Below are 18,759 nucleotides of genomic sequence, written 5' to 3' on the forward strand. Positions count from 1 at the left end.
AATCTAGACGTGGTCCTAAGGTTCCTTATGTCATCAAGATTTGAACCTCTCCAATCAGCCTCTTTTTAGGACCTCACATTAAAAACTCTTTTCCTCGTGTGCTTGACAACAGCTAAAAGAGTAAGTGAGATCCACGCCTTCAGCAGGATCATTGTTTTCACATCTGAAACGGCTACATGTTCCTTGCAGCTCGGTTTTTGCTAAACGAGCTTCCTTCACGTCCTTGGCCTAAGTCGTTCGAGATCCCAAGCCTGTCCAACTTGGTGGGGAATGAACTGGAGAGAGTACTTTGCCCAGTTAGAGCTCTTAGGTACTATCTAAAAAGGTCTTAACCTTTACAAGGACAATCAGAAGCCTTATAGTGTGCTATCAAGAAACCTTCTTTTCCAAGTTCTAAGAACTCAGTTTCTTACTATTCAGGCTTCTGATTAGAGAAACACATTCTCATCTGAAGGAAGAAGACCTTGCTTTGCTGAAGGTAAGGACACATGAAGTGGGAGCTGTGGCTACTTCAGTGGCCTTCAAACAGAGCCATTCTCTGCAGAGTGTTATGGATGCAACCTATTGGAGAAGCAAGTCAGTGTTCGCATCATTCTATCTCAAAGATGTCCAGTCTCTTTACGAGTACTGCTACACCCTGGGACCATTCGTAGCAACGAATGCAGTAGTAGGCGAGGGCTCAGCCACTACATTCCCATAATCCCATAACCTTTTAACCTTTCTCTTGAATACTTTTTATGGGTTGTACGGTCGGCTAAGAAGCCTTCCACATCCTTGTTGATTTGGCGGGTGGTCAATTCTTTCTTGAGAAGCGCCGAGGTTAAAGGTTGTGATGAGGTCCTTTAGTATGGGTTGCAGCCCTGTATACTTTAGCACCTTTGAGTTGATTCAGCCTTCCAAGAGGAACGCTGCGCTCAGTAAGGAAGACGATCTTATTAAAGGCAGAGTAACGGTTCAAGTCGACTTCCTTACCAGGTACTTATTATTTCATTGTTATTGTGGATAACTGATTATATGAAATACGGGATACTTAGCTATCCTTTAGTCTTGTACACTGGTTTTTTTCACCCACCCCCCTGGGTGTGAATCAGCTACATGATTATCGGGTAAGTTTAATATTGAAAAATGTTATTTTCATTAGTAAAATAAATTTTTGAATATACTTACCCGATAATCATGATTTAATTGACCCACCCTTCCTCCCCATAGAGAACCAGTGGACCGAGGAAAAAGTGAGGTGGCGTCAACAAGAAGTACTGTAGTACCTGGCCACAGGTGGCGCTTGTGAGTACACCCCCTTCTAGTATAGTGATAGCTGGCGTATCCCTCCCGTAGAATTCTGTCGGGCAACGGAGTTGACAGCTACATGATTATCGGGTAAGTATATTCAAAAATTTATTTTACTAATGAAAATAACATTTTTCAAATTTTCCAGATTACATGGCATTTTTAATTTAAGCATAAAACATACCCGCTGGTTATATAAGAATGGCTAAAGTCCCTAGACGCCCGGCAGAAAATTCAAAATCTCGCTGCTATCGCAGATATGCCAGGTGTACACTAGCGCCCTCGCGGTAGACAGGTCGAACTATACCAAACCCTTCAGATCTTCTCTGCCGCCATTGCTGTCTGGAACTATTGGAAATTCTCTCGAAACTTACTCTGTTTTGGACGGTTATTTGGTGATGTACTCCGTTTTGTTTTTGAGTTTGGGCTTTCGTATAATTGATTTGCTTTTCATTTTTTCTTGAAATCTTTTTGTTTTGGAGTTTATTTATGTAATTTAACCTTTGTATATGTTTTTGGTCTGAGGAGAGTCGCAGAACCTTTTCTCAGTCAAGGAGAGCTTTCAGCCCTATCTTGGAACATTTCCTGGGTCTCTTTTTCTCATTGACCCGTCTACGTCCTGAACAGGCGCCTTAGGATAAGTTCCCTGTTAGGCGGCCCAAGTTCCGGTGGAATCAAAGCAACGATTAACCGGACTTTCTGGCCCCTATGGGACCAGCGGAACGATTAGACCTGCAATGGGTGTTGACCTAAGGAACCTCTTGCATGGGAGTGGATAGGCCTATTCTCGTCCTTTCCCCGCATTTGATGCTGTTCTCGGACTCGTCAAAGAAAAGGGGGGGAGGGGGCGCATGTTCCGGTCCAGACCTATGGTCAGGACCTGAAGGGTGCCTCCTCATCATTCAGGTAGTCTAAGAGGCTGTAGTCTGGCCCTTCTTCAGATCCTACAGATCCTGCCAAGTCGCTCCGTGCGCGACGGCTCCATCGTACTGGCGTATTCCAACCAGCAGGGAGGTACAGTTTCATACTTTCGCATCTTGCAGTAGGGATACTGAGATGATCCGAAGTCCACTCGATGCCGCGATCGGCTCGCACATTCCGGGCAGAGGAATGTTTTCTTCGACAATCTGAGCAGAGCCTCACAGATAGAGAGCACCTGGGGGTCTTTGGCCTCTAGTAACCAGCAAGTCCTGGCCTGGGGGTCCTGATCACGACAGCCTGGAACTTCAAGCTTCCGCTGTACTTCCCCCCAGTCTCAGACCCCAAGACTCTTTGGCAAGATGCTTTCCGGTTTCCGGTGACGGTGGGACAGCATCGACGCCTACGGCTTTCCAACATTGTTGTCTGTTGAGGAGGGGTCTCAACGAGACCAGGTTGTCTGTCAACCTTTCGATGGCCCTGAGAGCTCCGCTGCAACTATACGCAGTATGGTTTCCGGATCTTCTGCATCCCCTGAAGGAACTCCCGGGAGAGCTTCTTCCACGACACAGCCTACTCAAACAACCACACTACAACATCTTTCACAAGCAGTAGCATCGCTTCGGCTTCACGCCTGGAGACACTACGCCGCCTCTTCACGAAGAGACAACCCGCAACAGGCGCGGGGCTTAAGTCGCGTCACCTGCAATAGTCATCCTCAGGTGTACCAGGCGAAGTGCAGAGTCTTCTGTGGTTGGTGTCGTGGGAGAGGTACCTCTCCCTTGAGGCCTCTACTCCAACAATAACGGAATTATTGCTTATCGGCGGGAGGAAACTCATTTCCGCTCTCGGCAGTGAAGCCTTTCGCTTAGCCTTTCCCAGGCTTTCAGGCTGAAAGAATAGGGTTTTTCCTTCCTGCTGGATCTTTCTTTGCTCATGCGAAGCTACGATCATACCTGCCCCCAGTCGGAGTGAGACCACCTCTATGGAGCATGGTTCGGACTCTCAAGTCCCTTAGGAGATGATCTTACGAACCATTATGTCAGGCCTCTGATAGTCGTCTGTCTTGGAGGACGGTGCCCCTGCTCGCTCCGGCCTCGGCCAGTGTGTAAGCAATCTTCATGGTCTCATACGACTCCGCCCTTTCAAGAGAACGGGGGGAGGTAACATTCAGGTTCGCTCCTGAGTTGTTTTCTAGACTCAGAATCTTGGAGTCCCGGACTTTCGGTTTGACTCCTTCGAGATTTCGAGTCTCCGTTCTGTATCAGATGACCCAGACCTTCTCCTTCTTGCCAGTAAAGGAACTGAGGGGTTATCTTTGAGAACAGCTGCAGTTTGTCCTCACATGCAAGCCCGGTTTGGGAGCACAGGAAGGACACGGGAGAGTCACCATTATACCTTTTCAGCTCGGACTCAAGGGCATTCATCTCGACCTGAATCCAGACCCTCCCCGTCACGTCGCCCTTCAGCACGATGTCGGATACATCGCAACGTCCCTCGCCTTCAAGAAGAACTACTCTGTGACGCAGGTGCTACAAGCTGGAGTCTGGAAGCATTTAATGACCTTCGCAGGACGTGACCCACAGGAGTATCGATACGTTTCTATCGCTCTGTGGTGGCTACACAACAGCTGGTCTAACCTCAGGCTCCTTTTTGGACAGGTAGCAGAAGGTTGAGGGCATTGTTACCAGGTTTTAGACTGCATGAACGGAAGAAGTATGTCTGGCCCTTACTTCTTTCTTCATCGTCCCCCCTACTGGGGAAGCAGCATCCTGGTCTCTGCATAGCTGACCTCAAACCTCTGCAGGTAAACCATGCTTCCTTGTGTTCCAAGTATTGAGACAATACTGTCGCGTCCCCCATACCCTGACGAGGTGGTATTGGGAACGTCCTAACCCAGGGTTCTTTCTAGAACTCCAGGTCAACTGCCTAGGACGGGTCACACTTTCTTCCTTCACACACAAGCTTATGTAGGCCACACGTTTCCTTGCTGAGCAAGGAACTTGTGAGGTGCAGGCACTCCTTTTCTTGAGTGCGACTCACTCGGATTCTGAGTCCCCGGGTAAGCCAAAGCCAGTATGGCTGGGGACTTTCCACCCTTCCTAAGGGGTAAGTCACCCAATGTAAATAGCGTGGTTTGTATTTCGGTTATGGAACAAATGACAAATTCGGAGATAATTTGTATTTTTCCTAACCATACAAACCTTAGCTATTTACACATATTTGCCTGCCAGCCCTGTCCCCCAAGTCAAGTCCTACCTCTAAGTGAAGCAAGACATTTCACCGGTGTGTGTGTGTGTGGGGGGGGGGGGGGGGCAAGCTACCCCTCCTCCTACCCCTGCTAACTAGCGCGGGGTAGTAAACCCTCGTTAAAATCTAATGGCTCGTCAATTTCAGCTACGCCGAAAGTAAACCCAATGTAAATAGCTAAGGTTTGTATGGTTAGGAAAAATACAAATTATCTCCGAATTTGTCATTTATGGATGAATCGCGCCAGGAGTTAGAATTCTGGAAAACTTCGGTTTATTTCTCTGGGAGTAAAAGGGAATAATAAATTACTGCAAAGATCACGGTGTTATTAATTCAATACTTCTCCATTCATCATCTACTTCGTGCTTCATAGTTCTCAGCCATGTAGGCCTGGGTCTGCCAACTCTTCTAGTGCCTTATGGAGCCCAACTGAACATTTGGTGAACTAATATTTTGTGGAGTAATCTCTTATAGTTACATTTAAATCTATTGGAGATCGTTTCATTGTCATACTATTACTCATGTCCATAGAGCAACACCGATCACACTAAACTGATATATAGTCTGGTTTTTATGTAATTTCTAGAGATTTGATTGTCAAATTTTACTCAACTTAGCCATTGTCTGATTTGCCTTTTTCAATCTTTCACTAAACTAATTTTAAAGACCCTGTATTGGAGATCATAGTTCCTAAATACTAAATTGATTCTAGTTCATTAATTCTTTCTCTTTCCAATGTTATTTCATCTTCCATTGCATACTCCTTTCTCATCATCTCTGTCTTTCTTCTATTTATCTTCAGCCCAACCTTGTGTTATTTCATTCATTCTGGTAAACAAACATTGCAAACCTTATGGTGGTCTGCTAACAAGGACAGCATCCTCAGCAAACTCTAGGTCTGCTAAATTCCTATCACCTATCCAGTTCAATCCTTCCCCACCATTTCCAACTGTTTTATGCATTAAAAAATCCTTGAGAAGGATCATCAACATAATTGACAACAGATTCCCTTGGAGTACTCCAAGATTATAACTTTAAGCACGTCATAATAAATAAGGAAACTAATTATAACAATACTGTAATATCTTGATAGAAATATATCTTATTTTTTATACTAAAGACTAAAGTTCTCTATATTGAATGATAATTTTAAGACTTGGCAGAAAAGTGAAAGAATGTGGTTAGGTATAAAATGAATCTGGCTAGAAAAAGTTTCTCCTTGCCAAATATTTTCTATAATAGTTGTTTCATACACCATGCATAAATTATCTTGATTTTGTAATACAGTAACTGCAAAAAGGTGAATTTCAAAGATGTTCAAATGTGACTTTGCCTTATCTTATTTTATTAGGTTTTCATACACTATATTTACTTTCAGGCATCACTTGACTATTTTGTGTGCGGAAGGCTCATAAAAGAAAGCAGCAGGATACCAAGCATACCTTTTGTGCCTCACTTCTGCATTGTCTATCAGCTTGTCCTACGCCCTGTAAGTTTTTAAGTGAGATTTTAGTCAAAGTTTCACAAATGGGTAATTCTTTATAATAGCTCCATTAGTATGTATTTTCACTAAAAAGGGGTAAGTGGCACTAGGTCTGGAAGTGGTTTACAAATCAAAATTAAATTCGAACCACGTAAAAAAAAGTCCTCATAACTCTAATTCTTCTTCAGACAGAGCTCTCATTTGTACGTTAAAAACATAGGTTATGTCATTATTACATCACTGACTGAATTTTACGTAGCAAGATGTCAGCCAAACGTATAAGTTTTTAACCAATGATGATTATCCACATTTTACTTGGGACTAGCATTTTAACAAAACTAGAACCACGTGACTTGAATACCCAATCAGGTGACAGTTTTACTAGGGAACTGAACCCTTTTCACCAATTTCCACCTAATTTTTCAAGCTTTTGAGAGCCATAGAGTTGCGGTTTTTCATTCACCCATCTACTTTGACATAAATTTCTGTAGATTTTCTCCCAAGTTCTTGTCTCAATTATTTGAATTATAAAGGTTTCGTTTTGTGTTATTGTGGTAACAACTAAAGAATGATAAAGTATTGCCAAGATTACGGTGTTACTAAAAGTAAAAAGGGCACTATTTGCCCCATCTCTGGTTGTAAGTACAGACTTTATATTAACAAAAAAGGATTTTGGTGTGACAGAATGCATGTTGTATTGAAAAAAGGAAGAAAGAAAATAAGGTGTAGTTTTTACGTATCAATTTTTAAGGGAACTTGGTTTGAAAAGTCGCATTCAGATATAGAATCTAATTTGTTACTCGTATAATAATTATATTGGTGTTAAATTTAGTTAAAAATTTGTTGAAAATGAATTAAGAATTTCCGGAAACTGTAAATGATTGGTGCTCATTCATTCGTGAGGTTATTGTGCATTCAGTATTGAGTCTGAAAGGTGCAGCTCACCTTTACCCTCTAATCCAAGTAGGTACACAAAGGGTTTTAGGCTTTCTTATATTTAATATGGCTGTGTAGGGGGGTTGCAGGGAGGTTCATAGCCCCTCCCCCCTGCTAGGTAAGGATATGGGTACTAAAGTCAGTTTTTTTTAGTGAGGCAGATTTGCACCGGCTCACAGGGGTGCCCTTTTAGCTTGGAAGTTTCCTGATTACTGATTGGTTGGAAAAGATTATTCTAAACAATCAGATAGCAAGAAACTTTTCCGAACTAAAAGGGCACCCCTGCGAGTCTGCAAATGCGTCTCATTAAAAAAAAATTGAGTATAGGTTAGGTAATTTGATTAGGTTAGCTGGTGGCCTTGTTTATTGTTGATTTTACAAGTACTATTAGTTGTATGTTAAAATGAATTCTTTATTTCATTCCCCACCTAAAAACCTGTTTCCCATTGCTTAGATAAAGCACTAAGTAATTCATCAGAAAAAGAAAATCAAAATTAATATTGACAGAGCTGTTGTATAGAATTACCCACAAATATAATTGGCTTTGTTTTTAGTTATAATGGAGAAACGTAAAAAAAAACCTAACAAAATTTGGAATAAAACACTGGTACAGTATATTATTATTTTGAGTACCTACATATCATTTTTAGTACCTAATACTGAGTGGTTGGAAAGGAACCTCGGTTTGATAAGGACCGGTGAATCGACTTCCAACAATCTTACACTGAGATGTTTCAACATCTCAGTGTTCATAATCATGTTCTGGGTATAAGAAAATATAACTATAGAACAAGCTGTACCTTGACTTTTTAAACCGTAAATATACAGGTAGTCATCAATTAGAAGACCGAGATAAGGACTGAGAAACGGTCTGTAGTCAATCTGGACTTGTGTCAAACTTGAAATCCCTGAATTGCATTATCCTATGCTCTAGTCACAGGATATCATATGCTTCATCAAAGCATATTTATTTTTATCAAATTTGGGATAATTTTATCAGTCGACCAATACTGCCCCCTCTTTTTTTCCCTCGGTTGTGATCAGCCAATCTTAAGGTCCCTCCACCGTATCAAAAAATGCACACATATGAATAATAAGGAATATCATTTGGATAATTTCTCAATTTAATCAAAATATCTAAATAATGAATATTACGTCAGCACGAATATGTTATAGGATATAGTTTTCACACAGTTTGTTCATAGCCCTTATATTCTCTCTCTCTCTCTCTCTCTCTCTCTCTCTCTCTCTCTCTCTCTCTCTCTCTCTCTCTCTCTCTCTCTCTCTCTCTTTTTTTTTTTTTAATGGTCCCCTTTGTTTTCTCTTGACAGAAAAATGGCAGCGTCTAGCAGTACTTATCGACGTCGAATCGACGTAGTCTTTGTACCTGCCACCCAGCTCCACCCAGTAGATATTAAGCCCCCACATCGGGTATGTATATAGAGTGACAGTTGTCTATTGCACAGAAATAACCCATCGTCCCCTAATGGGAATGTGATTTCAGCAAAGCTGTGGAATGGTATTAGAATTAAAATGTAATTCTTGGGGGGTGATGTTTAAACTCCGCCCACCCTACAGGTCACTGCATCCACTTTGATTTCAACTGCAGAGCAGAATACACTTGTACTCTACTCCTCTCCTCTCCTTGTAGAGAGAATGTCTTTTGATTTCATTGGGCTTCAACATGGAATATCATTTTCGCTTTGAAGCCTTTTGACGGCAAGAGGGCTCTTGAATTATAACTTCTTATTGCTTCAACCGTCTCCATATTTATATTGGCTGTCTCCAACTTTCTGTCATTGTTTAGATTGTTTGCAGGGTACACCATATCTGGTATTGTAGTTTTTTTTTTTTAAACCAATCGTTGGAGGCGTGTTGGTCTTATCAACTACCTGATAATGTTTGGACCAAAGGAGTATCGGTATTCCAACTCTGGGGTGCAGAACTATTCCAGTGCTGAAATTCAGTCTCTAATTCCAGGGGGTGGGCTGGTTCTATTCCAGTAGCTACCTCTTGTAAGAGACCAAGTAAGGGATTTCCTTCAATACCTCTATAGATAAGGTTTAATTTGATGGTTTATAGGATAGACCCTTTGCAATATCCTTATAGTCTGTGATTTTAAATAGTGGTATTACTATAGACAGTCCATTAAAAGGGGATTATTATATGATTTATAATCACTCTATACTCATAAAATATGGGCAGTTCGTGATGGCAAGCCTTGGTCAGAAGGATAGTGATATCACATTGGATTTTGCAATCTCTGTGAAGGCAAAAGATACAGAGGTGAATGAAAAGTATTTTAAGATACTGTCTTAAAGATCGGAGGTTTTCACACTGCAAGCAACTACAGTAATTGATGCTGCTGGGGAAGCCGTATGCAATATTCAGGATCGAGGATTTTGATGGCATTTATGTTTCTATAACCACAGCCATTCTGAAGGGGTTATCTTACAACCGTGGAGTAAGGGCCCACAAACTAGGCCTAGTTGTGCAATCATGTTTTGGCTAGTGGCAGGCATTTCTTTGTGGAATGGCTTTCCAAATAGAACAGAACTCAGGCAGTCAGAGAAAGCAATTGACTGCCAAATAGCTCTGGAAAATTGAAGAGATGTCCAGGATGAAATTATTGAAATGTGTGATGCTCTTGTAACACTCCAATCAGAGCTCACCAAATTTCAATATTATGCACAATGCAAGTCTCGACTATTCAACTACTGTGACGACTGTCTGGCTATGGTACAATTTCTACTGGAGTTCATCCAGACAGAAAGGATAGGAGACTGGCTTCTTAATTGAACCATAATTGGAATGACCCCTTGCTTTGCAATAGAGCATCTCAAGTACTCCAGGTGGGGCTTCCAGTTTACTTGGCAGAAAAGAAACAGATAGCAAAGACACATCCATGAGTTAATGTCTGGAAACTTGACATAAGTCTACCGACCAAACCATTTGCTCGAGTATGGACAGGCGCCATGCTAAAACAATCTATCAACCTCGACAGCAAGACGAAGTGGTGGCATCGTAGCCATTAGCAAGAGAGTTCTGATGCCATCAGATACTGCTGCACGCCATCTGAATTTCTAACTGGTACTACTCAGGTGATGGAATGTTGAACAGACTGAATATTAATAAAGTAAATTCTTATATGCTCTACCAAACTCAAAGATCAAAACATTTTCCCTTCTATCTAAGAAGAAAACGGTATAAATAACTAATAGAAAGGTGCTAACTGTTGGTAGAGATTGTGGCCTTTTTGATCACCTTGTGATTGCAGCAAGATTATGAGACATGGTCTTAAAGATGTCCTCGGTTACAATCTTACAAAAGTACCATTCTTCCTTTCACATCCTGATGGCATTCTAAGAAAGACAAACATAAGCATAATCCTTACATAGTTTGAGGAAAGGATAAAAATTCAACCAAATCAGTGGCGAGTGTTCAGCACACCTTTAGTGCAATGATACACACAGTATTTAAGAAATTGCAAAGCTTATGATTTGCAATCAAGACTAGCGAAAAATACTGACCATGTGATGGAATGAATAACATTGTATCTGATATAAATGTAGAAGAGAAGTGCACTCTCTCCAGTTCATAAATTTATTACGTTTAGACTACCTCTACAGGTAGTAGGTTGGCCAGGGCACCAGCCACCTGTTAAATACTACCGTCATCTTTTGTGGCTAGACAGTACTACATTGGATCCTTCGCTCTGGTTATGGTTCACTTTCCCTTTGCCTACACATACACCGAATAGTCTGGAATATTCTTTACATATTCTCCTCTGCCTCATACACCTGACAACACTGAGATTACCTAACAATTCTTTTTCACCCAAGGGATTAACTACTACACTAATTGTTCAGTGACTACTTTCCTCTTAGTAAAGGCAGGAGAGACTATTGTTAACCTATGGTAGTGCCATAGCCTCTGTACCATGGTCTTCCATAGTCTTAGATTAGAGTTCTCTTGCTTGAGGGTACACTCGGGCACACTATTCTATCTAATTTCTCTTACTCTTTTTTTTTTTGTTAGATTTTTTATAGTTTATATAGGAAATATTTATTTTGCTGTTGCTGTTCTTTGAATATTTTATTTTTCCCTGTTTCCTTTCCTCACTGGGCTATTTTCCCTGTTGGAGCCCCTGGGCTTATAGCATTCTGCTTTTCCAACTTGGGTTGTAGCTTAGCAATTGACGATGATGATAATGATAATACAGAAACACGCAGTGAAGAAAATAAATTTTAGTCTTGAATCAAACATGTTTCCTTTTGTAGTTATTGATTGACTGAGTTTTCTGGCATCCAGAATTGTATATGACGTTACAAAGAAAATAGATGATGCTATCAGTATTCCTTGTGATTATGATAACCAGCATTTGTTGGGCGCTATGTGTATTGACTGCCTTAGGACCATATATAATAGGCTGAGTAAAACAGAATATATCATCATGTGTCCACTGAGGGATTAGGCTGTACAGTAATTGTTAAAGATTGATCTCGTTAGTTTGAAGGGGAGAGTTTCGAGAAAAAGGGAAACCATTAAAGAAAGTGGAATCAGTTGAAAACAAAGTACATGGTAGAATACAGAAGTGCCTAGTGCCAATGTATTTACCTACTAAGAAGGATAAAAAACGAATACTTTAAAAGAGAAAGCCCCTGGAGACAGAAACAGACATAAATAAGTTTTATCATCTCCTAAATGGTGTAATGGCAAATGTAAATGAGAAAAGGCTACCAGAGGGGTAGTGACTAGGAACTAACAAATAATTTTCTTGTGTTCTTAAAAAACAAAATAGAAAACATGACTAGGTCATTTACAAATATTCAACATCGGATTAATGCTACTCCAGATACTTTGGATAAAGTTAATGAGATTTAATATAACACGAAAATGTCACCAGAATGATCAATATTTGAAGTAAATGGAGGAAGACCCTTTTCTAGTTAAGCTGATATAATTACAAGCATAGCCAATACAAACATTGATGAGTGTAAGTTTCCCAAATCAGTGAATGGCTATAATGACATTGGCTTTGAAAAGTGCTCTAGATTATCAGGAATTAATCTCTTGTAGACCTATTTCGAATCCATCCTTCATTTAAGTGCTAAAATAATTAATTCTTGAACAACTAATTGGTCACCTGGAAGAAAGAGAAACATTGCCAGGCAACCAGCCCTTACAGAAAATTATACTGTATGGAGACATCTATTTGTTCTGTTGTGAATATGCTGGAAATGATAAGGAGGGACCTTGTCTTGGCTGTCTGGTAATAGACTGAACTAATCCTGGTGTTCATATCTACAGGGGAGACGTAGTTGCTGACGATTTCCCTCACTGCTTTTTTATTCTTTTGGCGCTCTATGTATACTACCCATTGCATTAAAATATAATGGTGGTGGTTTCATTGGTTTGCTGGTCACCCTGGTACAAAGTGTCAAATGCTAGCTTGACCTTGTGGTTTACTTGCCTACTAAAATAACATGCGTGTTGGGCCAGGAGGAGCAATAGGTTAGGGCCCTGCGGACGTAGCCGTTGATTGTAGAGGCCTTATACCTGGCAGGAGATTCACTTTCCCAGTTGAGGCACAATCCAAGGTTGGTGGTCTTGGTGTAGACACACGTGCTGTAACCTGAAGAACTCTGGGAGATGGAGACATCCAAAAAGGGCAGTCGACATTTGTTGCTGTGCTCCACAGTGAACCTGAGGGAACTGCACTGTTCAAACGTCATACGGAAGTCTCAATATCTTGGGTGGAGGGAGACCTGATGACGTCGATGTACCTCACATACACATCAGGTCATGTATGCGTGAGAAAACCTTCTCTTCGACAACTTCTTGTAGAAATAGCCAAAGAACACACAAGGTGAGCCCATCACCTCATCATCCTTCTGTATGTGTGGTCCCTCTGGGGGGTGAGAGGGGTCTTCCTAGTACTGTACATATTTCAAGTAGGGTGCGGATGCCCTCCTCTGCGATGTTGAGGTGGTAAGTGGGTGTTGGGCCACTGGCTAATGATAGGACTGAATGGGTTGCCCCTATATGGGTCTTGACATTGGCCCCGGTTACTTGTACATTATGGCTATGTCAAGAACAATAAGAGTGGCAACCCATTAAGGCCTATCATTAGCCAGTGCCCAACACCCACTTAATAACTACCTGGCGAAGAAAGTGAACAGTATCCTTAGTCCTTATGTTCCTAACAGGTACAGTGTCTCCTTGGCCCGCTGAATTTTGTGTATTCGGAATAGTTTTACTAGCAATAGCACTTTTGCTTCTCTGGACGTAGAATCCCTCTTTAACAATGATCCTGTTGGAGAGCCGATTGACCTGGTTTTGGAATGTCTACTGGTACCGTTCTACACTCACTCTGAACATCTACGAGGAGACCTTCTGCTCCCGCCTTGAAATATGTACTAGGAAGGCCCTTTCACCACCCACATGGGCTACAAGTACATAAAGAAGGATGGTGAGGGAATGGTGCTCCCCCCATGGTGTGTTCTTCATCAATATCTACATGGAAGTTGTCAAAGAAAGGGTCTTCTCATGCATACATCAATCCAATGCTTACATGAGGTACATCAACGGCACAATCATGGCTCTCCACCCAGGATTTTAAGACTTGCCGCGGGGTGTTTGAACAGTGCAGTTTCCTCAGATTCAGTGTGAAGCACAGCAACGATGGTCGACTGCCCTTTTTGGATGTCCACATCCCAGAATTCTTCAGGTTACAGCACACATGTCTACACAAAGCTCACCAAACTTAGAATGTGCCTCAATTGGGAGATTAAATGTCCTGCTTGGTATAAGGCTTCTACAATCAAGGCTTTCGTCAGCAGGTCCCCTCACCCATTGCTCCTCATGGGATGACACGCATGGAGAACTGTGTCGCATCACCAAGGTACTTGTGAATAATGCTTATTTTAATAAGCAGATAAACTGCGAGATCAATCTGGCACTGGACACTTGGTTCCAGGGTCACCAGCAAATCGACGACTACACTACCACCATCAACTTATACTACAAGTTATACATGTATAGAGAGTACCAAAAGAACCAAAAAGCAGTGAGAAAAATTGTCGGCAATCACGTCTCCCCTGTAGAGTGAACACCAAGATCAAGTTCACAGTCTACTACCAGACTGCCAAGACGAGGTTCCGCATTATGAGGATCAACCTAGCTCCGACTCGGGACCTCTTGAGGCAGTCGAATGAAGTTTATTCCTACCTATGCCCGGTTTCAGGATGTTCTAGATACTACATAGGAATGACCACTATGCAACTGTCTAACAGATTGTGCTGCTATGTCCACCAAGGGACTCTAATAGCTCATACCCTTCAAGTGCATAAAGACCACATCAAACGAGAGGAGATTGTCAAGAGTACTAAGATCATCGGCTGTGCTCTTGGCAGTAGAAGATTTAGGATTCATGAAGCTCTCCTAATACAGTGATAAAAACTATCCCTTAACATGACCCAAGAATTGTTTTTGCTCCTTGTCCGTCAGGAACCATATCTCCAGAAGAAATGCTGAACAAGCCATCCCGAACATGGACCATTCTAATCAGTGGGCAAGCAGCTCGCCTAGCACCGATTCCAGCCCAGCGAGAGCTTTTGCCAATCAGAGCCCAGCGAGCGCTTCTGCCAATCGGAGCCCAGCGAGCGCTTCTGCCAATCGGAGCCCAGCGAGCGCTTCTGCCAATCGGAGCCCAGCGAGCGCTTCTGCCAATCGGAGCCCAGCGAGCGCTTCTGCCAATCGGAGCCCAGCGAGCGCTTCTGCCAATCGGAGCCCAGCGAGCGCTTCTGCCAATCGGAGCCCAGCGAGCGCTTCTGCCAATCGGAGCCCAGCGAGCGCTTCTGCCAATCGGAGCCCAGCGAGCGCTTCTGCCAATCGGAGCCCAGCGAGCGCTTCTGCCAATCGGAGCCCAGCGAGCGCTTCTGCCAATCGGAGCCCAGCGAGCGCTTCTGCCAATCGGAGCCCAGCGAGCGCTTCTGCCAATCGGAGCCCAGCGAGCGCTTCTGCCAATCGGAGCCCAGCGAGCGCTTCTGCCAATCGGAGCCCAGCGAGCGCTTCTGCCAATCGGAGCCCAGCGAGCGCTTCTGCCAATCGGAGCCCAGCGAGCGCTTCTGCCAATCGGAGCCCAGCGAGCGCTTCTGCCAATCGGAGCCCAGCGAGCGCTTCTGCCAATCGGAGCCCAGCGAGCGCTTCTGCCAATCGGAGCCCAGCGAGCGCTTCTGCCAATCGGAGCCCAGCGAGCGCTTCTGCCAATCGGAGCCCAGCGAGCGCTTCTGCCAATCGGAGCCCAGCGAGCGCTTCTGCCAATCGGAGCCCAGCGAGCGCTTCTGCCAATCGGAGCCCAGCGAGCGCTTCTGCCAATCAGAGCCCGAGCGCTTCTGCCAATCAGAGCCTAGCTGATGCAGAACAGGATGGTGGCTCTCCACCTATGGATGAGCCCGGAGACACCTTGGCTGAGAACCATTCCCTCCTGGAGAGCATCTCAACCAATGAGAATTCACCGCCCCACGTACGTCATTACTTGCTCCGCCCATGGACTCGGAGGGCCAATGTAAATTTGTCACTCCTACTCACGAGCCAGCACAGCATTGCCAATTGAAAGGATGTGCCAGCATAGTTTCCTCATTCCACTACAGCCTTAGGAAGGGAGATGATCCTCCTGAAATGCATTGCTGATAACTTATTTTCTTTACTTAAATTTTCATCTTAGCTTTAATTGCTCGAATTGAACGTCTTGATGTCGACTTGCTTACTGCAGGACACTAATACAGAAAAGAAAAATATTTGAGCAATTGAGAAAATAAACTGCAAAATTAATGCTACTGAGACAGCCACTGTTTTCAATCAAACTTGTTTTAAAAGAGGGTCTTCAACTAAAATATTAATAATGATGGGGATCCCTTCTCCAAATTTCCAGAAACTGAGGAAACCTTTTATTTGACCACTAATCAATTGTAGCGGATGGGCCTCTTTGAACAACTGTAACTTGATTACAGCAACTAGAAATTTTGACTGCGAGCAAAGAATCGACTATTACTGATATGGAAACAGACAAAACATATTTCAGCCTGTGAATTAATCTTCACCGCAACATGTACTAATTAGTTTTACAAGTGCTTTTTGGAAATTGAATAAAATTTACGTCAAAGGAAATGTTTCTCAGTATTTAAAGTTCAACTAAAGAAAAGAATTTCTTTAAACATTTCTGTGATTTCTTTCCTTTTCATCTCCCCTAATCGTCTGTAACATCTAACCTGCTGTATATGCACAAGTCTTGCTCATCATGATCCTTTATTTCCTCTTCAAATACACTTTATCCCCCCCAAAGCTATGTTGTGGAAAATTACATATGCAAGTATTAAGTCTTCGAAATATTGCAATATTTATACAGGGGGAGAGAGAGAGAGAGAGAGGGGGAGGGGGAGGGGGAGAGGGAGAGAGAGAGAGGGGGAGGGGGGAGGGGGAGGGGGAGAGAGAGAGAGAATATTTTTCATTGCCACGACTATAACAACAACATACTGTACTGAACTTTACAGTATTATACAGACTACTGAAATATGATAAAGTAAAATATTTGTAATCTATTTTATATGAAATGGGGCTATTTTTTTTTTTAATTTACATTTACGTATATAAAACAACTCTCTCTCTCTCTCTCTCTCTCTCTCTCTCTCTCTCTCTCTCTCTCTCTCTCTCTCTCTCTCTCGTAAATTGGTTTCCTGCTTTGCTACGTATGTATGATTTTATTTAGATACGGTAAATAATATATGTAATAACATATTTTATAAAAGCTTTTACTGTAATATCATTATTTATCACTTTCATTATACGCGTTAAATGCCTTCGTTTGTTTACTGAGCGTACTTTATGACGCCGTCGTTTCAGGCGGCGTCATAAAGAAAAACATTTCATTTGGAAGTCCTAAGAAAAATTAAGTAAAACATTGGTAATAACAAAATCAACATACTGTACTGAATAATCAATATAATCGATGTAAAAACTAACCTATACACAGATGTGTAAATGCGTTTGTTTCTTCATTATGATCAGAGATAAACGTAAACAAAACATTGGTTGCCATTTTTTATCGTGCTTTTTGGCGTGTTTAGGAAACGCATGATATAAAGTCGACTTTAATATTTGTGCCTGTTTTAGTTTAGGGTACTGTAGTAACATGCATTAAGTGTTCTGTACATTAAAGGGTAGTTTGTTAACAGTACTACGTACAAGGGTAGGTTTTAAAAGTCTGAATATACATGTTAAATAAATAGGTAAATATGGCGTCACTACTTCGCGGATTTTCACCTATCGCGGTCGGGTCTGGAACCTATCTACCGCGATAAACGAGGGTTCACTCTACATTAATTATAAGTTCAACTTAAGGAAATAAGTAAAAGAACTCTGGGTACATCTATTGTGCTATTTGCTGGGCAAAATTAGATGCAATTACACTTTTTATCACTTTCTCTGGTATATTTGGAAGATTTATATCAGAAATGTGTAAAGAAGGACCCTTTTCACCAGCCGTCACAGGTCGACCCAGAAATTAATTTATTTAGGCTAAATGAGTAAATGGTATAACAAGTGTAAAATGTAAAAGAGAATTATACATACATGTACAGTTGAAGTTTTTCTACCTGAAAGGGAAGAAAAGGATTAATGCAACTTATGAAATTGAAAAATTTATCAATATAAATTTCTGTATATGTTGGATACTATCAAACTGTGTACAATGTACACATGGTACAAGTGTCATTTTGTATAATTCTGCACCTGAAAATTTGAACAGTCTTAGTGTCACCATGGTGACAACCACATAAAAAAAAGGTATTGCACTGGAAGGTGTCAACACCTTTTCACCCGAATCGATAGTCCCAATCAATTCACTGTTCATCGCAGCACTAGACGACAGGTTTTACTACACTACCTGCCGTCTCCAGGTAATGCTTAAGTTCGTGCACTTGCTTTGCATAATGTTTATAAAACACTGGATGACTTCCAGCCAGTATATGAGCGAAGATGCTCGTAGTCCATATACTGAAAAAAGTTCAGTGTGGAAACAATTTTTCTTGGATCATGACCTGCGGGTGTACTGTCAAGATCTGCTCTGCGAATGAAGTAGGTGAGCTTTGCCCTCAGTTGTTTTAGGGATAAGTTTGATCCTGAGGTTTCTGCTTTGAAGAGCTGTCCTCCCCTGAAGTCTGAAGTTCTTCAAAGGTAGACCTTTAGACATTCTACTGGACATAGAGAGACGTCTTCCTTCAGAGGGTAGATTCTCGTTCTGCGTGCGCAAGAAGGTCGAGGTCAATCTTGGTTGATCTCTTTGAGCGTTTGATGCGTATCTTCTCCTGACACATCTTTTAGACGTGCTTTTAGCACCGGGTCTGTCACTGTCGCAAACTGGAGAGAGCCCAATACTCTTTCCTGTTGGCATCTTGAAATCCTCCTGTGACGGATTAGTGTCTTGACAGATCCCTCTTATCTCACTCCTCTTCTTGGATGGAATGGAGTGGTGGTGTAACTATAGGTCCCATTGGATTCCTAGCCATTGGAACTTCTGAGCTGGAGGAAGGCGAGACTTCCTGCGATTGATCTTGAAGCCCAGGTGTTCAGGAACTGGATCACCTTGTTGTCTGCCTGCAGACAAGTAGTCATCGATTCTGCTCATACCAGCCAATCGTCTGGATATGCTAGTACTTGAACTCCTTCGGAGTGTAGCTGCTGGACTATTGTGTCTGCCGACTTCGTGAATATTCTTTGGGCTGTGTTCAGTCCGAAGGGCATTGCTCTGAAGACATGCTTCCTCTGTAGCTTGAATCCTAGGTAGGAAGAGAAAGGGCAACTCGGTAGAAGATGCTAGTAAGCAT

The 18,759-nt window shown here is 42.2% G+C and overlaps 1 protein-coding gene across 1 annotated transcript in view; it reads left to right on the forward strand.

Moving 5' to 3' along the window:
• LOC137623408 (uncharacterized) overlaps positions 1-18,759 on the forward strand; it is an 83,873-nt gene that overhangs the window by 22,301 nt on the left and 42,813 nt on the right. Inside the window, exons 2-3 of the mRNA XM_068354241.1 lie at positions 5,834-5,944; positions 8,206-8,305. Of these exons, the coding sequence (XP_068210342.1) occupies positions 8,210-8,305 (96 nt within the window). The 5' untranslated portion in view covers positions 5,834-5,944; positions 8,206-8,209. The remainder of the gene's footprint in view (positions 1-5,833; positions 5,945-8,205; positions 8,306-18,759) is intronic.

The sequence above is a fragment of the Palaemon carinicauda genome, chromosome 30, assembly GCF_036898095.1.
Source record: "Palaemon carinicauda isolate YSFRI2023 chromosome 30, ASM3689809v2, whole genome shotgun sequence".
Taxonomy (NCBI): Eukaryota; Metazoa; Arthropoda; class Malacostraca; order Decapoda; family Palaemonidae; genus Palaemon; species Palaemon carinicauda.